The sequence below is a fragment of the Hyperolius riggenbachi genome, chromosome 5, assembly GCF_040937935.1.
Source record: "Hyperolius riggenbachi isolate aHypRig1 chromosome 5, aHypRig1.pri, whole genome shotgun sequence".
Classification (NCBI taxonomy): Eukaryota; Metazoa; Chordata; class Amphibia; order Anura; family Hyperoliidae; genus Hyperolius; species Hyperolius riggenbachi.
Window position 1 is genome coordinate 305,749,510 of NC_090650.1, and position 24,372 is coordinate 305,773,881.

General features: G+C 45.1%; 1 protein-coding gene across 3 annotated transcripts in view; it reads right to left on the bottom strand.

Annotated features, from left to right (window-relative positions):
• GNAL (G protein subunit alpha L) overlaps positions 1–24,372 on the bottom strand; it is a 378,207-nt gene that overhangs the window by 10,838 nt on the left and 342,997 nt on the right. For all 3 annotated transcript variants that reach the window (XM_068237145.1, XM_068237147.1, XM_068237146.1), the window contains exons 6-10: positions 12,886–12,940; positions 11,070–11,143; positions 10,334–10,392; positions 7,131–7,251; positions 3,751–3,881 (exon numbers count right to left, since the gene is read on the bottom strand). In XM_068237145.1, coding sequence (XP_068093246.1) covers positions 3,751–3,881; positions 7,131–7,251; positions 10,334–10,392; positions 11,070–11,143; positions 12,886–12,940 — 440 coding nt within the window. The remainder of the gene's footprint in view (positions 1–3,750; positions 3,882–7,130; positions 7,252–10,333; positions 10,393–11,069; positions 11,144–12,885; positions 12,941–24,372) is intronic.

Below are 24,372 nucleotides of genomic sequence, written 5' to 3' on the forward strand. Positions count from 1 at the left end.
TTGTGTTATACTCCAGACTAGTTCCAGGGTGCTGAGACCACGGACCTCGCACCCAAGACTAGGGAACTTGTACGATCATTCTGTTATACCTCAGACTAGTTCCAGGGTGTAGAGACCACGGACCTCACACCCAGACTAGGCATTGTTTGATATCTGTTATGACTTATTGCTTTCCTGACTACTCCTCTGTCCTCTGATTCGGTACCTCGCATATCTGATACTCCGTTGCCAAACCCTGCTTGCCCTGGATACCGAATCAGTCTTCTGTCTTTGTACTTTATCTGTCCGTGTGTTACCGACCAGGCGTGCCCGACCTCGAGAGCTATCTCTCCTCTTAAGAGATAGTCTCCAGAACAGATAGTGACATCCACCTTCAGGTGTCACTCACTTTCTGGTCCTTCCCATCTCCAGCCTGACTCCACCCCTTTGAGAGTCTCAGGCTGCTGGAAGGTTCCTGTGTCCTCAAGAGCAGTATTCCTTTACTGCCTATTATCACCTGCTCGGCAGGTGCATTACTCAAAGTACTACTGTTACACCAAACACTCACATACCTATAGATGTCCAGAGGTTAGCAATATATCTGTATTATCGGTGATTCTGCAGATCATCAATAATCAGGTATATATCTGCATTCTTGGTGATACTGCAGATCACCAATAATCAGATTCTCTCTGCGTGCTGACACCAATCGTTACAGTAACGGCAAGAATGCCTACAGCAGTCACAGTGTCCCAGACCTCTCTGCTGAGTGGGCTCAACAAGCTTTCACAGAGGTCCAAGACTGCAGTTTTTTCTCAGTGTTTTCATAAGAACAGAGAACTTTAAATTCCACTCTAAATACTGTATAGAACCTGGACATGCACTATACTTGTCAGCAACAAGAGAGAAGTACTCCTCGCACTCAGGCCAGATGCGGAGACGATGCTTCCAGACCATCCAGAAAATGGCTTTAAACACTGTGCCTCCATGTGTGTAGACAACATTCAAATGCCTTCAATTACAAGAAACAGGCGTGGGCACCAGTGATTCCAAGCATAATTTTATCCGGTTGAAAGTTACTTTACATCAGTAGTGCATAAGATGACAAATTTGCAGATATCAGTGATACATCACCATCCTGACTTGCAGCATACCCACAGAGACAGATAAGCCCCGTCTGTGTGTGCTGCAAGCTGTTTCTTCTAATTGAATGCATACACTATACCTGTATTGCCAAATGTATTGGTACAGCTGCCTGTACACACATTAACTAGTATGAGATCCCATCATTAAACCAGAAGCTAAATAATATGGAGCTGGCCTACCCCTTGTAGCCATAACAGGTTTATCTCTACTGGGAAGATTTTCCTCAAGGTTTAGGAGTGTGTTTATGGAAATTTGTGACCATTCTTTTTTTGTGAGGTCAGGCACTGATGTTGGACAAGAAGGCCTGGTTCAGTCGCCACTCTAATTTACTGCAAAAGGTGTTCAAATGGGCTGAGGCCAGTGCTCTGAGCCGTCAAATTCCTCCACATCAAACTTGCTCCTCAATGTCCATAAGGACTTTGCTTTATGCACTGGCATCATGTTGGAATACCCCCAAACTGTTCTCACAAAGTTGGGAGCATGAAATTGTGCAAAACGTCTCGGTATCCTGGTATTCCTTTCACTGGAACAAAGGTGGCAAGTCTAACCCTTGAAAAACAACTCAACACCATAATCCCTCCTCCGCCAAACTTTACACTTGGCACCAAGCAGTCAGGCAAGTACTGTTCTCTTGGCATCTGCCAAACCCAGGGTCACCCATTAGATTCACTAAATGGTTTAAAGAGGCGCCCTGGTGGTATATAAAAGCATTTAAAAGCAGTTTTAAAACCGAGAAAGGTTTGAGGTTGCTTACCTCAAGGACGACAAATCTTTGTAGGGACAAAAATTTTTATTGGTAGCACAGGTAGCCTGTGCTACCAATAAAATCTTTTGTCCCTACAAAGATTTGTCGTCCTTGAGGTAAGCAACCTCAAACCTTTCTCGGTTTTAAAACTGCTTTTAAACGCTTTTATATATCACCAGGGCGCCTCTTTAAACCCTTTAGTGCATCCCTAACCCCCATACGATACCCGTGTGAGGGGTGGAGGCAGAACATATGTGGTTTACACCACGGTGGACATCTGCCTCCCTTTTTTCCAAGGAGAGCAACCGCATCCAGGTCCTTAGTGACCTCCCCGAGTGGAGTCGGGTTAATTGTCTCCACCTGCTTCCTGTGGTCGGTTGCCCCCCTGCAACCCACTCTTGTGAATAGATTCTCATCTTCTACATTGACAATTTTGACTAAACCTATTACACTATTGGGCTCCCGTGTTTTTTGTTTCCTGTGTCTTTTCCCCAGAAGGTGTCCTGACACCAATCATCCACTACTATAACACCCATTAGATTGCCAGAGATGGTGATGTAAGGCCTGGATGCAGCTGCTCACCCATGGAACCCAAGTGAGGGCTGGTGCACACCAGAGCGGTTCTGAAGCGTTTTTTAAAACGCTTGCAGGGGGAAAACCGCTTGGCTAATGAAAGTGAATGGGATGGTGCACACTAGAGCGGGTCGTTTTTTCTACAAATGCAAACTCGGGGGCTGCAGCATTTTTTAGATTTCTGAGGCGTTTCTGCCTCAATGTTAAAGTATAGGAAAGTGGGAAACCGCTCTGAAAAACGGTAGATCAGAGCGGATTTCCAGGCGTTTTTTGTTACAGAAGCTGTTCAGTAACAGCTTTTACTGTAACAATATTTGTAATCTGCTACACAAAAACGCTCCCAAAAACAATAGACATGTTTAGAAAACATGCCTAGAATCGCTCTGAAATCTGCATCAAAAACCTCTAGCGGTTTGAGGATCTGCTGAGGTTTTTGGTGTGCACTGGGCCAAACTCTCTATGCACTATTTGCGAGCTAAGCTGCAGACCATACAACGTTTGGCACTCTGTACCTATTGCAGAGGGTTACAGTGTGCAGCTATTGCAGAAAGTTGGTGATTTCTGCTCATTGTGCTACTCAGTATACGCTGACCTCTGCTCTGTGATTTACCTGGCTCACCGCTTTGTGGCTGACTTGCTGCTGTTACCAATTGGTTCCACTTTCTTATAGCAGCTGACTATAAAATACTGTTTTTAGTAGTATGGATGTTTCATGAATGGACTTATTGCACGGGTGGCATCCTATCATGGTACCATGCTGGAATTCACTGAGCTCCTGACAGTGATCCATTCTTTCACAAATGTTTGTGTAAGTAATATACATGCCCTGGTGCTTGATTTCATATACCTGTGACCATGGAAGTTATTGTAACACCCATATTCAAGGGTTTGGATGGCATCCCAATACTTTTGGCAACTCCTGGTGTGTCACCTGACCGTGTTTGGTCACATGACATGCCGGCAACCAGCACAGAGGCCATTGGAAAGTTGTTAGGTGCTACAGGAAGGCTAAAAGAAGTTGCTGGAGGCTTGGTGAGCATTTTATGGCTTTCAACCCCCCCCCCTGCAAACCCAAAACACGGTACCAGTTATCCTTGCAGGCATGCTGGTTAGTGGAGAATTCCGGTTGCCTGAGTTCCGGATAACAGGCACTGAAGTCTGTGACTGCAGAGCTTCTACATAAAAGTCAATAAATTCAGCGGTCTCCACCTCAGCTGCAATAGTGACAGCCTATAAGGTACTCCCAACTGGAGAATAAAGCAGTTGGCATGTTCCCCCATCACACAGCCACTTATCTGTGCACTTACCATCATCGGGTACAGTGTAACGCACAAATTCTGGGAAGTAATCTTCTATTTTTGACTTTCCTGCCAGGACTTTTTCAGCCAGCATGTCTTGTTTGTTCAAAAACAAAATGACGGAAATAGTTCGTAACCACCTGGAAACCAATAATATGTGCATTAGAAACGTTCATCACCAGGCAAGACTGCAAGATTTATACATTACCTACTGAGACAGGCACAGCTTTCTCCAGTTCTTTACATAGGTAGAAAAAACAACGTTTTGTAAAAAATAATACCTTTTAATGGCTAACTGATAGAGTTAAATGATGCAAGCTTTCTGGAATCTAGTCCCCTTCTTCAGGCATATTTCCAGATGTAAGCTGAAGTAAAACACTGATGCAGATAAATGGTAAACACGAAGATGACAGTTGTGCTGGTTACGGTTTATCCGTTAGGTGATCAGCAGGCTGGAGCCAGTGAGTTAGTGCAACCATACATGAAATCCAGCAGGTTTCTGAAGATCATGAAGCCAAATCAATCATGTAACATAAGGTGTCATGAATCCTGTTCCACAATTTAACCACTTGAGGACCCACCCTTTACCCCCCCTTAAGGACCAGCGCTGTTTTAGCTGATCTGTGCTGGGTGGGCTGTGCAGCCCCCAGCACAGATCAGGGTGCAGGCAGAGCGACCAGATCGCCCCCCTTTTTTCCCACTAGGGGGATGATGTGCTGGGGGGGTCTGATCGCTCCTGCCTTGCCTGGGTGTTGCAGGGGGGGGGGGGGGGGCACCTCAAAGCCCCCCTCCGCGGCGAAATTCCCCCCCTCCCTCTCATCCCCGCCCCCCCTGGCAAGCTGGGCTGCACAGGACGCTATCCGTCCTGTGCAGCCAGTGACAGGCTGTCACATGGCGGCGATCCCCGGCCGCTGATTGGCCGGGGATCGCCGATCTGCCTTACGGCGCTGCTGCGCAGCAGCGCCGTACAATGTAAACAAAGCGGATTATTTCCGCTTGTGTTTACATTTAGCCTGCGAGCTGCGATCGGCAGCCCGCAGGCTATTCACGGAGCCCCCCGCCGTGAATTGACAGGAAGCGGTATGAGTGCGCGGTCGGCAAGTGGTTAAACCTTCTGTTAATGTCTGTTAATCTTCAGAAACCTGCTGGATTTCATGTATGGTTGCACTAACTCACTGGCTCCAGCCTGCTGATCACCTGACACCTAACGGATAAACAGTAACCAGCACAACTGTCATCTTTGTGTTTACCATTTACCTGCATCAGTGTTTTACTTCAGCTAACATCTGGAAATATGCCTGAAGAAGGGGACTAGATCCAGAAAGCTTGCATCATTTAACTCTATTAGTTAGCCATTAAAGGGAAGGTCCAAGCAAAATAAAAAAATGAGTTTCACTTACCTGAGGCTTCTACCAGCCCCATGCAGCCATCCTGTGCCCTCGTAGTCACTCACTGCTGCTCCAGTCCCCCGCTGGCAGCTTTCCGACCTCGGAGGTCGGCGGGCCGCATTGTGTACGTTTTTACTCATTCCCGCCAGTGCAAGAACATTAACACATACATTTTTACGTGTTACTGGTTCAATGCGTACATTTTTACGCATTGAACCAGTAATGCGTAAAAATGTATGTGTTAATGTTCCTGCACTAGTGGGAATGCGTAAAAAGGTACGCAATGCGGCCCGCCGACCTCCGAGGTCGGAAAGCTGCCAGCGGTGGACTGGAGCAGCAGTGAGTGACTACGAGGGCACAGGATGGCTGCATGGGGCTGGTAGAAGCCCCAGGTAAGTGAAACTCATTTTTTTATTTTGCTTGGACCTTCCCTTTAAAAGGTATTATTTTTTACAAAACGTTTTTTCTACCTATGTAATTAGTTCGGCTAACACGGTACAAAAACGTTTTTGCTACTATCATCATCCAGTTCTTTACCAAACAGGATCCCTCAAGTAACTAAAAGTATAGATAGTCAATGAGATGCAAATAATTTTGAGTTGATGCAGGGTTATGCAAATTTTTTAAGCAAATATATGCAGCTTGAAAATGGACCAATCGAATTTTACCTCAGCAGGATCTGTACAGTTCAGTTTCAAGCAGCATAAAATTTGCATACAAAATGTGCATAATGCGGCATCAAATCAAAATTATTTGCATCTCATTGAGCATTCCTAACTATAAAGGCTGTTTTATACTTCATGCAATTTTGCTGCAATTATTAATCGCATGCAAATCCCAAAATGCAAGGACATCAGCAAAGTAATGAAAATTGCAGGAGCCCTTTTATACTAGTGCGACATGATTTTGCCTGATCACAAGCATGCTGCAAGTCCAGCATGCTGCATTTTTTTCTGCGTTTTCTCCTTGTGCTCCTAATGTCACCAGCATCCCCCACCGCTGCTTGCCAGAATATTTGCAATCCTGTCACATGCTCATAGCAGGAAGGTCACACTCTTATTGCAGGTAGGTGACACCAGTATCTACAACTGCAGCTTCTCACTTATTCACCTCACCCCTCTGTGATTTGCCTCAATACCTCGTCCCCCACTGCCTAGCTTGTAAGGATTTAGTTACATTTGTTTTCTGGCTGGCTGCTATAGCTAACTACAGATTTAGGTGTGCTCCAATGTATATAATGAACTTCTGTAACATCTTTCGTATTCCATATGGAAAATAAGTGGCCATTTCCTCACGTGACTGAGTGAAACTCTGGCTTCTGTGATGTGAGAACATCAGCTCTCCCGCAGGTCAGGTCATTAATTACTAAGCTTTATCATGTTGTGAAAAGCAGGCTAATCAGCTGCTGCTGTGCTGGGGTCCAAGAATGGGGAGAAAACATTGGACATTATTGGTCAAGCCCCTGGTTTTAAGTGAGATTTGTGAATTATTCTGATAAAGTAAACCTATAAGTTAAAGTAAACATGCAATTAATGTAAATGTTCTGAGCGGCTTAGGTGCCTGTCCGCACTTGCAGCTATGTCAGAATGCCCTGGGAGCTTTATGGGGCGGCCAGTATGGGCTGCCAGATGGTGGACATTACATGCTTCTGCTGCATTCACCCGAGCAGCACATGGGAAGGAATGTTTCAGGTACACCTGTCAGGCGGGTGTGTACTGCTGTCTCCTCTCCCGGCTGTCTTCTGTTACGCCTGGTACACACCATGCAAATTCCCGTCAGATCGATGGGTGAAATTTACAGGTTCAATATGATTTCCAACTGATCACTTCTGTACAAAATCAATCAGAGAACGAACGGAAATCAGATCGGACCGGTTGGAAGTTATCGATTCGACCCATCAATCTGACAGAAAATTGCATGGTGTGTACCAGGCACTAGACTACAATCCTATCTGTACCTGTACACAAAATGGAAATCTCACAGAAGGACAACGAGGGATACCTGTTATTCCAGATGCTTTTGAACAGGTCCAGTGCTTCTCGTAGTCTGTTTGTGTTATTGTCTTCCCGTATGACCATGTTGTAACTGCTACTGGCAACTACAAAAATGATAGCTGTGACATCTACAACAGAACAAGAGAAAGGTTTGGTTAAGTAGTGGAATTACAACTTGGCTCTACATAACACAAAACACATGCTGTGCATCTATTACTCCTGAACAATAAATTGTCCTCCACACGACAGGTTAAAGTGGACCTAAACTCTTGCACAGGACAGAAGGTAGGCCCAGTACACACCAAAACCGCTAGCAGATCCACAAACCGCTAGCGGTTTTGGGTGCGGATGACAGAGATTAGTCCCAATGCACACCGGGCGGATTTGCATGTGATCCGCCGGCCGCATCCGCCTGGCTAATGTATTTCAATGGGCTGGTGCACACCGGCGGTTTGAGGTTTTTAGCAAACCACAAACGTGCAGCAAGAGGCACATTTGCGGTTTGCTAAAAACCTCAAACCGCCGGTGTGCACCAGCCCATTGAAATACATTGCCCGAGCGGCTTTACAGGCGGATGCGGCTGGCGGATTGCATCAAGATCTGCTCGGTCTGCACTGGGCCGAAAACAGAGAAATGCACCCTGTATGTATTTAGAAAGTTTAGCATGTTTACTTCCCCCTCATCTGTGTCTAATCACAAGTTGTAATTTGGTCTCTCCCCTGTGTCACATGACTTCCATTGCAGAGGTCAGCTCTTTTGAAAACACAGGCTGGTAACAATATATCTGCTTCCATGAATCAGGAAGTAGAAACAGTGCAGATTTTAGGATTTGTATCAGCTGTAACAAAGAAATGTTTTTGTTTAAAGGTTATTATGCTGTTGCGCATCTTTTAGAGCAGAGAGGACGTTCTGAGTTCAGGTCCGCTTTAATCCAATCAGAATTAGCATGCTAACATTCAAATCCCTACATGACCTAGGCCCTGGATACCTGAAAGATTTGTTGCAACTGCGTCACGCTATCCACAACCTCAGATCAAAAGGATCCAATAACTTGACCACCCCAGAGTCCAATTAAAAACCTTTGGAGCCAGAGCTTTGTGTCATGCTGCCCCTACCCTGTAGAATGCCTTGCCAAACTTAATCAAGACAGCTCCAACCCTGGCCATGTTTAAATAAAAAAAGCCACCTGTTTAGTCTGGCATTTATGATATCATAACTTTTTCCCCTTTACACATCACTATGTACTGATTTGAGACAAGCTTATGCGTTTGGGTCCTACAGGGGAAAAGCGCTTTACAAATGTTTTGTTGTTGTCAGAACATCATATCAGTCATGGAGACTTCACAAATCCTCAGGAACTTTGTTAGATAAAAGAGATTTGCTGCTAAGCATTATATATCAAGTGGTACCATTTCTATCTACATTGGCCCCCTTGAAGTTTTCCACATTTTGTCACATTACTGCCACAAACATGAATCAATTTTATTGGAATTTCACATGAAAGACCAATACAAAGTGGTGTACATGTGAGAAGTGGAATGTAAATCATACATGATTCCAAACATTTTTTTACAAATAAATAACTGCAAAGTGGGGTGTGCGTAATTATTCAGCCCCCTGAGACATTATTTTTTGTAGAACCACCTTTTGCTGCAATTACAGCTGCCAGTCTTTAAGGGTATGTCTCTACCAGCTATGCACAGCTAGAGACTGAAATCCTTGCCCATTCTTCTTTGCAAAACAGCTCCAGCTCAGTCAGATTAGATGGACAGCGTTTGTGAACAGCAGTTTTCAGATCTTGCTACAGATTCTCGATTAGATTTAGATCTGGACTTTCACTGGGCCATTCTAACACATGGATATGTTTTGTTGTAAACCATTCCGTTGTTGCCCTGGCTTTATGTTTAGGGTCATTGTCCTGTGGGAAGGTGAACCTCTGCCCCAGTCTCAAGTCTTTTGCAGAGTCCAAGAGGTTTTTTTCCAAGATTGCCCTGTATTTGGCTCCATCCATCTTCCCATCAACTGTGACCAGCTTCCCTGTCCCTGCTGAAGAGAAGCACCCCCCGAGCATGATGCTGCCACCACCATATTTGACAGTGGGGATGGTGTGTTCAGAGTGATGTGCAGTGTTAGTTTTCTGCCACACATAGAGTTTTGCATTTTTGACAAAAAGTTCCATTTTTGCCCACTCATCTGACAAGAGCACCATCTTCCACATGTTTAATGTGTCCCCCACGTCTTGTGGCAAACTGCAAATGCTTTTCTGTTAACAATGGCTTTCTTCTTGCCACTCTTCCATAAAGGCCAACTTTGTGCAGTGCACGACTAATAGTTGTCCTATGGACAGATTCCCCCACCTGAGCTGTAGATCTCTGCAGCTCATCCAGAGGCACCATGGGCCTCTTGACTGCATTTCTGATCAGCGATCTCCTTGTTCGGCCTGTGAGTTTAGGCGGACGGCCTTGTCTTGGTAGGTTTACAGTTGTGCCATACTCCTTCCATTTCTGAATGATCGCTTGAACAGTGCTCCGTGGTATGTTCAAGGCTTTGGAAATCTTTTTGTAGCCTAAGCCTGCTTTACATTTCTCAATAACTTTATCCCTGACCTGTCTGGTATGTTCTTTGGACTTCATGATGTTGTTGCTCCCAATATTCTCTTAGACCACCTCTGAGGGCGTCACAGAGCAGCTGTGTTTGTACTGACATTAGATTACACACAGGTGCACTCTATTTAGACATTAGCACTCATCAGGCAATGTCTATGGGCAACTGACTACACTCAGACCAAAGGGGGCGAATAATTACGCACACCCCACTTTGCAGTTATTTATTTGTAAAAATGTTTGGAATCATGTATGATTTTTGTTCCACTCCTCACATGTACACCACTTTGTATTGGTCTTTCATGTGAAATTCCAATAAAATTGATTCAGGTTTGTAGCAGTAATATGACAAAATGTGAAAAACTTCAAGGGGGCCGAATACTTTTGCAAGCCACTGTATATAACAATATGGAACTGCAAATGGCTTCACATTCCACTGAATTTTCTTGTGGCTGGTAAACACTTCCAAACCAATCGCCTCCCTCCAGCCGCCCCTCATCCCCCCCCCCCCCTCCCCGCCAAGATATCCGCAGGGACTACAGCCAACACTGAACATTCCCCTGTGTGGCCTGGGCCTTATTCTGTATTGAGGTAGTCATAAACTTACCATTAAAACATTGGATCCACTTTCTTCTCTCATCTCTTTGTCCTCCTACATCAAACATACTGTAAAAAAGGCACAGTTAGCACATTGCTTTCCTGCTTGCAGCAGCAGCACACATTTTAGAGCTTTTCTGAGACATTTCTACAGTCAGTTTTATTTCCTGGACTTCAGCAGTGCCAGTCTTCTATGGGGAACACAGGGGCATTCCCAGCTGGCAACTGCTCCTACAATGTCCCATCCCACCCACACTAACCAGGTAAATGCAGTCACCCACCACCAGTTGTTATGCAAGGTAAAGCACTGCTCCAATTTTACCAAGTCTATGAAGCACTGGAGATTACTATTATTTTTTTGTAATTTAGATGGTGTGTATACATAGGTTGATATAGAACATTCTTGTTGTAGCATTTTCCTCCAACTGTCTATCTTGTTACATTGTGTGACTTGGTCGCTCTGATTATTGGGCATACAGAACTCTCATTTTATAGTAATCAGCCTTACTTATATTGGAAATGACTTTTCTTTTTCAAATGAAATGTAAAATGTACAGATTGCTTTAGCCATTCCCAAAGCGCTGGGCTAATCAAAGTCAATAGGGGCAAACCCACAGCAGTGGTTGCAATTTGAGGCAGTGTAGCTTAGATAAGGTGTAGTATTTATTTCCCTGGTTTTTGTCCTCGAAACCTAGGTGCATCTTATAGTCCAAGAAATATGGTAATAAAATAATAGAAATACTTACTGGAAATTTACTTTGTCTACTTGAAATCGCGTTTCAAAAATCCCTGATGTCAAAACTCTGCATCTTAATAAGTCCTGCAAAATATAACTCGTGGTCACAGGAAATTCCTATATACATGCTGTTTAACAGAACTGATGTGTATCTCTATCAATACCATGATTTGTTAAACAATAGCATTTAGGCAAGGTTCACACTTATTGCGAAAAACTAAACTGTTCCCGCATGCCTTTTTTCACGTTGGTAATGAAAGTCAATGGGAATTTGCACGCAATGTGCAAATTTATGCTGCAAAAAGTTTTGTTTTTCTTGCGCATGGGGAAATGTGAATTTTAGCAGAAGTGTGATATGCCATTCACTTTCATTAGATGTGCAGTGAACACGTTTTTGCACATTTGCAAAACGCATGTACATTTTAGTAAGTGTGAACCCTGCCTTAGGGCTGATTAACACTGCAAGAGCTTTCTCTAAGCACTTGTGATTTTAAAAGCTCCTGCAAAGGCAATGCTATAAATGTGACCTCTTTTATGAAAATCATCCATAGCATTGCATTAGCAAGAGCTTTTTTTAGATCACTAACGCTTAAAGCCAATGGGTACCGCTGAAAAAATAAAAAAAGTCAGATACTCACCTAAGGCGAGGGAAGGCTCGGTCCTAAGGAGCCTTCCCTCTCCTCTCTCGGTGCCGCGCTGGCTCCCCCGTTCGCATCCGCCGCCACAGTGACTTTGGAGGTCTTCGGGAGCACTCGGGCTTCCGAAGACGGGCCGCTCCATACTATGCACGCGCGATTGCGTCATAGAGGGCGCTCGCGCATGCGTAGTATGGAGCGACCTGTCTTCGGGAGCCCGAGTGCTCCCGAAGGCTTCCGAAACAACCCTTCGGCGGCGGAAGTGGCAGTATTTGACCGAACTGGTCGAATACTGCTACGGGGGATCCTGCGCGGGACCGGGCACCGGGAGAGGAGAGGGAAGGCTCATTAGGACCGAGCCTTCCCTCACCTTAGGTGAGTATCTGACTTTTTTATTTTTAAAGCAGTACACATTCACTTTAAAAAGCTCTTGTGGTGTGAACCAGCCCTTACACTTCCAGAAAACACTGGGGTACAGGGAAAACAATGTTTTCACTTTGTAGAGTTTACAAGCTTATCCCATAAACTGCCAGCTAATTTTCCAAAAAGCTGCATGCCAGTGCCGGTTACGTTTTAATTGCATTAATTAAAGGTCTTGCTCAAATCTACACATACAAAATTCCACATTACTCAATAGAGATGGTCACTGAGGTGCAAATACATTTGAGATGACTGAGAATTATGCTAATTATTATGAAAATCTATTGAAAAATGGACTAATCGAATCTTGCAGTAAACTCATCTGATTGGTCCATTTTCAAGCTGCACAGATTTGCAGTAATATTTGCATCATCTTACAATTATTTGCACATTTCAAGTAATGCAGAAAATTGGCACTGACCTAAAACTTTGTACTAAATGCCTTTAGACACCCGTGGCACAGGAATATGGGGGAACAAACATGCCTATAGATGTCCTCTGTATACGGAAGTAGTTTTGTACTAAAAGGCTTTAGATGTTTGTGGCGTATGGCTGTAGAAACACAGAACACCCCTAGATGTCTGTGGCAGTCTAAGGGTTAAAGGATAAGGGCCGTTTCCACATGTGCCCAGCATGGTCACACTTGTGCTGATGCGACAACGCATCTGATCCTCATAGTGAGACGTATGTTATACTTGAATCACTCTAAACACATTTTCAGTGTGACCGTATGTATGTCTTCTCATACTGTTCCCATGCCAGGGTGCTTACCTGATCTGTTGGTGTGTAGTCATTTTGTCTGACCTGGTCGATTCTTTCTAGAAAGCTGAAAAAAAAGACAAAAGTTGTATTCAGTGAGAAAACAAAAGCAAAACAAAACACTGAAAACTGGGTTTCCATCAGCATTGTAATGCAGCAGCAGAACACTAGATGGCAGAAGACTACTACTCCAATCCACTTCCAGTTCAGGAACTGATCCAGCCTGCCCTGCAGCATGACTAGGCTAACTTTACTGGATACTTCAGAGACCTCTGCAGTGTCACACACAGGGCACATTAACTTATGTGACTCGATTGATAAAGATTTAGTGAGACTGCCCATAGCAACATATCAGAATCTGTGCATTATCTAACATGAAGAAAATCTGGTGGTAGTGGATTAGCAACTATGGCAACTTCTCAACTTCGTTTCTCACTTCCCCCCACATCTTTCATAAGCAGTCTGGTCGTACACACGGTGTACATCACGCTTCCCTACATGTCCCATGTATAGGGGAGCAGCTCCACACACCTCTCACTGTGCCCCATGGGCAGGGACAGACAAGTAACAACTGGATACAGAAAATAGATTCAGTAATTGAAGAGGACAGCCATTGCATTGTACTGAGGTAGAAAATCTGTACCCACATTACACACAAATTAATACCTAAGAGGAAGCTGTGTACAGGTAGCAGTGTGGTGGGTGAGGGCTAGTTATCGTTTTAGGTGAGATTATAAACCCTGACCGTAGGAAGGAGCTTTCAGCTTGCGCCTACATGTTAAGTGTGGGGGAGTGCTGTACAAATTGTGGAAGGGTGTTCTGGAGAAGGGAGAACAATTCAGAGAAGTCTTTTTGTGTAGGAATGAGAAGAGGTGACTAGAGAGGATTGAGAATGAGAAGTGGGAGAATGAAAAGAGGCGACTATAGAGGATTGTTATATGGCTGAAGTGAAGATGAGGAGAGGATATGGTGTGTGTGTGTGTGTGTGTGTGTGTGTGTGTGTGTGTGCGTGCGTGCGTGCGTGCGTGCGTGCGTGTGTGTTAAAAGAGATACCGGTCCTACTTTTTTCGGTGGTGGTGTGTGTGTGTGCATGCGTGTTCTCTTTTAGACTCAACTTCATTTAGCTTATGTACAGTGGAGGAAAGTGTCCATACTTTTTTCAGTACATATGAAAGTAAATGTGCATGGATTCTGGCTTGTGGCATACTGCATCCAGTATCTCCCACAGTGATGGACAGTGGGAGTTCTTTGCCAGCATAAAGCACCAGCATCATGTGACCCCGCCCACTTCCTCCCACTGCTAAAACAGAGCTGTTAGTAGCCAATACATCTTTATAAAAGCCATTTAAATCTCTCACCTAACCCTGCCTGCCTGAAATAAGAAAATAAGCCACTACTCTATATACCATTTTTTCTTAATTAAGCAATAAACACTGGGGAGGATGTGGGAAGAGTGCATACTTGGTTACAGTGGTTTACTATTACAGCATGTACCATTTTATGATTTACAATGTTTGCCAAATGCCCTCCTGTTATGGGTTATCCAGAACCCCGACAAACATGTATGTTAGGACCACTCTTTAAGAGCTGGCTACCACTACAAAACGCAAACACAAACGCATGTGTGTTTTCCTGTATGATGTCATGCGGTTTTGTAATACTGTACCTCAATTACACTGAATGGAAACACAAAGTATTTCTTTTAATAAAGGATTCAAAACGCAATGGTGGAAATAGAACTACGTGATTAACATTGTAAAGTAAGTGAAATTGCAATTTCCGGAAAATTCATATCGAAAACCAGCTCTAATTATGCATATATGCTTTCCAAGCCTTCACTCATGCTGGTAATTACCTAAGAATGCTTATTCAGACCTTACATATAATTTATTTATTTTCGGTCTTAAAACTTGTTATATTGACTTGACTGTGAAAAGTATCCCCTGATCCCATTATCCGTATCCTTTGAGGTATAAGTACCATGATTTAGGAACCTGGGCTTTATTACACTGAGCAGGGAGGAAGGAGAGAGACTCTAGCAATGTTGCAGCGCTGGCCACAGGGGTCCCTCAGCAGTACGAGGTGGCCATTATCTGCTCTCTGTGTTCTCAGCGAAAGAATAGCTGGCTACACCTACCAGCTCCTCCCTGATTACCTCATGTGGGTGGTGATGGGATAGTGGGAGGGGTCTGAACAATACATAGACTGCTATTCAGTCTAATCAAACTGAATCTGACCTTCGCACAGGAAGACAGTTTTGCAAACCTCACAAGCCAGGTAATAAAATATTTAGATTGCAAAAATGGCTTATGTGTAACACACAAAACCTTGTACATTGCACATTTTTATATATTCCACACATCATGCATGAAATAAAAACTACAGTCCTACACAGGTTAAAGGTGGCCATACACATAGATTTGCAGCAGATTCGACCATCGGATAGATTTCTGTCAGATGCCTGTCAAGTCTAATCTGACAGGAATCTATCTGATGTGTGCCACACACTAGGAACAGATTTCCAATAGATTTCAGAATGAAATCTATTGGAAATCGATCTAAATACATTATTGCACCATTAGATCCAATGCAACTCTATGAGCCATGGATCTGCTGCCAGCAGCAGATCGACCTAGATTTTCCATCCTGTCAGACAGATCAAATCGATCGAGATCGGTCACAAATCAATTGATCGATAGATTTGATCGAATCGATTTTTGATCAATTGATCGATTCCATAGAATCAATCGATCGATGGCTGACATCGAACAGTGTATGGGCCCCTTTAGTCCTTTCCCCTACCCATTGTTTGCCATTGACAAAGCAGTGAAGTGAAATGTGACTATTTACCTCACAGAGGCGGCACCATACATCTATCAGCACAGGGACAGTGAGGGGACACGTCTGGGGGGTGTCTATCTACTGTGGAGTGGTGTCAGCCTTCAGGAGCCGTCCCTTCAATAAGCTGTTCTATGACAAAACTGCAATATCCACCTGACTAGACATCAGGCCAGGTCTGAGAGATTTATGTGGGAAACTGTAATATCTGCTCTGCATTCATACACACGTGTCACAGTCTCTAAATATTGACAGAGAAAGACTTTAAACAGTGTGGAATGGCAGTAACACTGATATAACCGGAGGAAGAGGAAACAGTGAAGGGGCTCATTAATTACCTCCACTATGAGAACCGTCTTTGTTCCCAATAATTTACTTCCTGGCCCCATGTCATGTAGTATAACACATATTAGTGCATACCTTGCAGAGAGGGGCTGCTCTGCCTCTGGACATAGTAGCAATACTTCTTATATGCATTATAGACAACAGAGTCCAGATAGTGATGTCTAATGATCATCTACTACACAGCTTTACTAGCATGAGATGAAAAAGTGCTGTTAAAGATCATCAGTGTTACAGAAGTGTTTTTGTTATTTAATATTACGGAGAATATAAGTTTTGCTTAAATTGTGCAGCCTGCTATGAATCACCAGTACTGACCATAATAAAGTGTACTGTTGTCAAGCCTGGAATTTGTACTCTGCAGCAGAGACAAAACTGCCCAGATACTCCACTCTCAACACTTGCCATAACGAGTGAGAGGCAGCTAGTCCCTCTGCCAGTCCATGGGTGGACACTCAGTCAGTCCATGGGTGGTTACTCTGCCAGTCCACGGGTGGACACTCAAGTCAGTCCACGGGTGGACACTCAAGTCAGTCCACGGGTGGACACTCAAGTCAGTCCACGGGTGGACACTCAAGTCAGTCTACGGGTGGACACTCAAGTCAGTCTACGGGTGGACACTCAAGTCAGTCTACGGGTGGACACTCAAGTCAGTCTATGGGTGGACACTCAAGTCAGTCTATGGGTGGACACTGTCAGTGGCTTGTGCAATCTGCTGCTTCAGGAATTCCTCATTCACCTGACTGAAAGTTCACAAGTGTTTAACACATATTCAAACCTGAATTAATATCAATTTCCCTGTTTTGTGAAATGCTGAAGGAGATCTTAAAGGACCACTATCATCACGAAAAATTGTAACATTTAAAATACATACCTATAAGATGTATATGTGTCCCAGAGTAAAATGCCCTATAAACTACTTTTTTCCTATATTGCATTCACTTACAGTAGGTATTATTAATCCGACAGATCTGACAGGTTTTGGACTAGCCCAACTCCACACGGGGGATTCTCAGGGTTTTCTGTATTATCAAGAGAACTCACAGACCAACACCAACAGCCAAAATAATGTCTAAACGGGTAGGGAGTGCAGCAAGCATCTTTGTGTAGAGCCTTTCCAGGGAGTGCTTTTGTAAGAAATAAAGGAAAAACAAACTCTCCCATGAGCATACAGACTAATTCAACACCTGTCAAGATTTTCTCTACCTACTACGATGGTGACATAGGAAACAGGCAATTTGCAGAGCATATTCTGGGAACTATATACGTCTGAAATGTTTGTATACATACATATGTAAAATTTTACAATTTTTCACAACAGCGGTCCTTTAAGAATTCTTCATACTGTCTGCGGAGCCAAAGTGTACTATATCAGATATACGGAAAGGTTCATAGGAAAGAACTGGTCTAGTCTACAAGTCTGGTGGTCCATTAGATAAGTGACCCGGTTTCATGATTTTGCCTGTCAGGAAAATCGATATACTGTAAATAAAGTAGACCACGCTGTCCTGTGTCCAGTAGCCAGTGGCTCAGGAGGCAGCATTAATTCTCCCAGCAGCCCTGCTGCTAGGATAGCCCAGCCCAGCTACAACAGGAGGAATTGTTGTTTGAAAGCTTGCTAACACTAAGAACGTTTTTTCGCTTTTTTTTAAGCGCTGGTGATTTTTTTAAATAGTTTTAAAAGCTCTTCTGCAATGTTGCTCTATGTGAGTGTTCTCACATGAGCGATGAGCTTTATTTCCAATCACAACGTGGCTCCTGCTTCCTGCGTGTCTGCGCTTCAATACAAAGTATAGGGAAAAAGCGACTTGCCCAGCGCTTTTAAGAATAAATACATTGTATTTATTCAGCTCCAGGTCAAGGAGTTCACTTAAGTGTCGTAAGAAAAAAAAATTGCGCTTAGAAAATTGCTTACAAAAGCGCAAATTGCTCTGAAAGCGAAGGGAAAACGCTTTCAAAAGTGCTTAGCGCTTGTGATTGCGCTAAAGAATTATAATGTGAACTAGGCCTTAAGGTATCTGCAAACACATTTTTTAACTTTTAAAGGGAACCCGAGGTGACAGGGATATGGAGGCTGCCATATTATTTCCATTTAAACAATACTAGTTGCCTGGCAGTCCTCCTGATGGTGTCTCTAATACTCTTCACTATAGACCCTAAACAAGCATGAAGCAGATCAGGTACTCTGACTCAGCTGACTCATGTTTTTGCTGATTAACCATATGCTTGTTCCAGGGTTTTGACTCAGACACTAATGCCAGAAGATCAACAGGGCTGCCCGGCAACTGGCACTGTTTACAAGGAAATAAATATGGCAGTGTCCATATCCCTCTCACCTCGTGTTCCCTTTAGGCTAGTTACACACCAGGACGTTGCGTTTAGGGGATGTTATAGGGCACATAACGTGCCCCTAACGCAACGCCTAGTGTCCTCTGATCTGATGTGGACGTCAGAGTGAGCTGCGTTGTGCAGCTCACTCTGGCGTCCATGATGCCGCGATGCGTACTCTTGGACGCATGCGGCATCACGTAATCCTGCCCGGCCAATCGCCGCACAGAGCGGCCGCTCCAGGAAGTAAACGCTGCACGTCACACCGTGCAGTGAATGATAATTAGCCATGTGCCTGGCCGCTCTCTACTCCTCCCCAACACTACTGAGCATGTGCGCACAGTCTAACGCGGCTTAGCCGCGCATAATGCACAGCATGCAGCACTATCAACGGCTGTGCTGCGTTACAATGTAACGCAATGTGGGCACTGTGAACAGCCCATTGTTTTTCATTACTGTGCGTTGGGGCTGCGTTACAGGCTGCACTAACGTGCGCCTGTAACGTCTCACTGTGAAAGAAACCTTAAAGTAAACCTTATCAGAAGCAGGTCTGTGGGGGATTTTCTAGAGTCTGGAGTACCTCTTAAAATGTTATATTTTACTCTTTCAACTTTGCAACTTATGCAATAAAAAAATATATTCAACACAATGATAATTGTAGCTAAAAGATGAAGTAAAATCTAGGAGTTTCAGTTTCTCTGCCGAGTGCTATTAATAAAACACAAAAATGTTTTGCAACCTTGCTTGGAAGCCTTTGGATTAAATGTGTCCAAGTCTAACCTAACTAAGGTCCATTGTAATCCAGTTCCTCTTTAAACAGACAGCTGCTGGATGACTGTGAAAGTTTAACATTCATACCCTGGTGTAAATTAGGAGCACAGAGTTTACAGAGGCCGGGATATCTTGCTGACAGTTATAAAAAGCAGATTTAGTGCAGGGAGGCGGTGAATGATAAATGTATATATACATGCACAGACACAGACAAGAAGGCCAACTGTGCTAAAAATATCCTCACTTGCATATCCTCCCAAAAAGTGGACTGCATAAACATAGCTGTGCAAACTGATGTACCTGTTCTACGTCTCACCGCACATGTATAAATAGGACAGTGTTACATTAAGCAGAGTATTGCTCTGTGCTGGGGCTCTTCCCGTCACTGCAGCCACTGTACAAGATTTATCACAGCAAATACACCCATTGCAGGGCAGGCAGGCACACAGGTGACACCAGTGTATAAACAACAACACACAAGCTAAGCACTGCTATTTCCAGGGAATGGAAGTTACTTTTAGGATGTACTGCTGTATTATTATAGCTACTCCTGAGCTCATCAGGTAAAACATATCCTAGGAAGCAGGAGGGCAGAATATCTGCCTTTGTTTTCTCTGTGACATAAGCTTAGGCCCCGTTCACACTTGCGTTTTGCCATGCAAACGGACCGGATCCTGATCGGATCAGGACCTGATCCGGATCGGAACCGTATGGTTCCGATCTGGATCTGATCCGTTTGCATCAGGCATGCATCAGGCTGCCATCCGGATCCGTGGGCAAAAAATAGCAAAATTTTAAGAAAAAAATGTTGGGGTCAGCAGAAGGTGCACCTGGTGCACCTGTAGAATCAGGTTCCTCCGCTGTAGGCCTCACCTCCACCTCCGACATTCTGTCAAACAGCTCCAGCACGTCTGTCACTGCTGCTCCACTCCAGACATGCTTGGCCCATGTGTCCCCATCCGAAATGGCCGCTTGGATACGCATAGGAAGTGGGGTAGAACGTCAGGTTTTTGTAGGCAGTGTGTTCTGTGCCTTCTGTTTCCCATTGGTTTCTGTGTTCCGGATGGTGCTGTCAGGCTCCGGTCCGGGTGCGTGGGCCGGAGATCCGGACCCAAAAAATAGCGCATGTTGGAAAAGAGTCCGGATCCGATCCGGCTCCGGTAGGTACGGAACGGACGCGTGTGAACGTCCGCATAGACTTTACATTGCTATGCGGAACGTACGTTCCGTTTGTACAGTATGCGTTCCGGATCAGATCCGGAAAATCCGGATAGCGAACGCTAATGTGAACCGGGCCTAAACTTCACCAAGGAACCTACTGCCTGGCAGCAGCTCTGTACACCCGCCTGGAGCTGGGAAGCACTTGTATGAGGGCCTGGGAGGTGTCCGTGTCATGCAGGCACAGGTGAGCGTGGCAGCAGCTCTGTGTCCCTGCCTGATGCTGGGAAGCACTTGTATGAGGGCCTGGGAGGTGTCTGTGTCATGCAGGCACAGGTGAGCATGGCAGCAGCTCTGGTGTAACCGTCTGGCACTGGGAAGCACTTATATGAGGGCCTGGGAGGTGTCCGTGTCATGCAGGCACAGGTGAGCATGGCAGCAGCTCTGGTGTAACCGTCTGGCACTGGGAAGCACTTATATGAGGGCCTGGGAGGTGTCCGTGTCATAAAGGCACAGGTGAGCATGGCAGCAGCTCTGGTGTAACCGTCTGGCACTGGGAAGCACTTGTATGAGGGCCTGGGAGGTGTCCGTGTCATGCAGGCACAGGAGAGCATGGCAGCAGCTCTGTGTCCCTGCCTGGAGCTGGGAAGCACTTGTATGAGCGCCTGGGAGGTGTCCGTGTCATGCAGGCACAGGAGAGCATGGCAGCAGCTCTGTGTCCCTGCCTGGAGCTGGGAAGCACTTGTATGAGGGCCTGGGAGGTGTCCGTGTCATGCAGGCACAGGAGAGCATGGCAGCAGCTCTGGTGTAACCGTCTGGCACTGGGAAGCACTTGTATGAGGGCCTGGGAGGTGTCCGTGTCATGCAGGCACAGGAGAGCATGGCAGCAGCTCTGTGTCCCTGCCTGGAGCTGGGAAGCACTTGTATGAGGGCCTGGGAGGTGTCCGTGTCATGCAGGCACAGGAGAGCATGGCAGCAGCTCTGGTGTAACCGTCTGGCACTGGGAAGCACTTGTATGAGGGCCTGGGAGGTGTCCGTGTCATGCAGGCACAGGAGAGCATGGCAGCAGCTCTGTGTCCCTGCCTGGAGCTGGGAAGCACTTGTATGAGGGCCTGGGAGGTGTCCGTGTCATGCAGGCACAGGAGAGCATGGCAGCAGCTGTGTCCCTGCCTGGAGCTGGGAAGCACTTGTATGAGGGCCTGGGAGGTGTCCGTGTCATGCAGGCACAGGAGAGCATGGCAGCAGCTCTGGTGTAACCGTCTGGCACTGGGAAGCACTTGTATGAGGGCCTGGGAGGTGTCCGTGTCATGCAGGCACAGGAGAGCATGGCAGCAGCTCTGTACACCCGCCTGGCACTGGGAACCACTTGTATGAGCGCCTGGGAGGTGTCCGTGTCATTCAGACACAGGAGAGCATGACAGCAGCTCTGAACACCCGCCTGGAGCTGGGAAGCACTTGTATGAGCGCCTGGGAGGTGTCCAATTCATGCAGGCACAGGTGCGCGTGGCAGCAGCTCTGTGCACCAGCCTGGAGCTGGGAAGCACTTGTATGAGGGCCTGGGAGGTGTCCGTGTCATGCAGGCACAGGAGAGCATGGCAGCAGCTCTGGTGTAACCGTCTGGCACTGGGAAGCACTTGTATGAGGGCCTGGGAGGTGTCCGTGTCATTCAGACACAGGAGAGCATGACAGCAGCTCTGAACACCTGCCTGGAGCTGGGAAGCACTTGTATGAGCGCCTGGGAGGTGTCCATCTCATGCAGGCACAGGTGCGCGTGGCAGCAGCTCTGTACACCTGCCTGGCACTGGGAACCACTTGTATGAGGGCAAGCATGGCAGCAGCTGACATGAGAGGACTCTTTGCTGAAAGGTAAGTAGTGGGTCGCACATCACACATGGACATGCATGAGGATACAAATGCTGCCACTCGGCAGCATGAAATTACAGCTGGAAGGTGCTCAGTGGCTGAACTGCCTGCCCAGTGCGTGGCTCAGCCTCTCTGTGTGAAAGTGTCCTCAGAGGTCTATATATAAAGGCAGCAAGTGTCAGTTTCACACACTAAATGTGTTGCAGTACTTATACTTAAGTGTGTTAAAAAATATCCTAAAATGGGGCACTGAACAGTAATCTAGTGTACTTGCATTGTTTATTTTACAACATTCTTTATTTTTAATTTAGTTCTTATTGAGAGGTAGCTATCTATCTATCTATCTATCTATCTATCTATCTATCTAAAATAAATAGCATATTACAGTTAAGACTAAGAGTAAGGATTACAAAGAATCATAAGCAAAGAACCAAAATTACAATAAATAACGTGAAAGAAAAAGAACATACAGAAAAAATAAACAAAAAGGAAACAGTTTGCAGGTACTGGGAGACAAAAGTTCTTAAAAGGAACCTGAAGCCAAAAGTATATGGAAGCTGCCATATTTCCTTTTAAACAATACCAGTTGCCTGCTGATCTATTTGGCTGTAGTGGTGTCTGAAGTACACCAGAAACAAGCATGCAGATAATCTTGTCAGATCTGACTAATGTCAGAAACACCTGATCTGCTGCATGCTTGTTCAGGGTCTATGGCTAAAAGTATTAGAGGCAGAAGATCAGCAGGGCTGCCAGGCAACTGGTATTGCTCAAAAGGAAATCAATATGGCAGCCTCAATATCCCTCTCACTTCAGGTTCCCTTTAAGCTAAAGATACAGAAGATAGGGTCGCTTCATATGAACATTTACCTAGGAGACTTTGGGGAGAATCAGCACGCCAAGCACCCCCCTCATTTTACATCATTCTTATAATACAGGCATGTCACCCAGTTTTGTACAACATAAGCGGTTACTCTGCTCATGCTGGTAGTAAAAAATCTCCAGAGTGTTCCGATTTCTGCTTCAGCAATGTGCGTTAAAGCTGCTGCCAATGCTTTTACATGGTGAAAGTGACACACTGGCATATCCCATGGAGTAGTCATGGGCGCCAGTGCTGGTTGTACACTGTGCCAGCACGCTTGGTTGTACTGAGATAAACTAATGTCTTTCAGTGTAAATATTTATAAACATGCACTACTGATGACTCTGCACAATGTGTGATAGAGAAGTTATACACGAGCATGCTCTCTGGGGTTTACTCCTGAAGCTGAATGTCAGCCATGCTAAAAAGCCATGGTCACTGTCCCACCCCCTCTTGAGAAAATTTAAGGAGAACTCCAGATGCGCTAAACTACGGTAAGTCCATAGTTATTGCAGTAAATCTTTGAAAATTGATACTTTAAACCTTGCTTGTTATGTGCTCTGAAATATTTCAGATAACGTAATTTCTGTCACTGAAAACATTGAGTATTGAGGAGGGAATTTAAAATGGAGTTTAAGAAACATTTTTTACACGTTCCCTGCTAAGTAAACAATGATAAATATCCTATTTCAGGTAATTTTAACATCCGTACAAATGCCTGACTAAGGCAATAGTCAGGTGTGTGTACAGCGGATGCCGACCCCAACCCGTGAGCAATCCGCTCAGTGGATCAACTCACCCCCGCACCGGCCAATCACACTGTCTGTGCCGCTCCCCCGCGTAATGTCACACACGTGCCGCTCCCTCGTCCCTCCGCCTGCAGCAACAGAATGCGTCACCAGCTACATAGCTGAGGCATCTGTACAGGGCAGCCAGCAAAGTTGCCCTATGCGATCGGGTCCCAATCCCTCATGGGCGACATAAAATCAAGGTGTGTACACACCTTATTAGACATGCTTTTGCATTTAAGGATAGCTTCTTAGAGCAGTAATGCAAATAGCCTATCTTATCCGCACAACTACACTGTCACCCAGGGCCATTACTTTGTACCAAAGACACTCCAGGTGGTGGGATCTCAAACTCTTCCATTTCTGAATGGATTTGATAGTAAATTTACAGTTTTGTGCATTTTTTCTCATCTCTAGCATGGCTCATGGTGGGATACCTGGAGGAGTCTAAACAGGACACAGTCCATTCAGTTTTACCAAACTGCATCTGACATTCTAACAGGTATACAGCTTTGCGAGAGTTTTGTTTTAGAAACGTAATAAAAAAAAAAA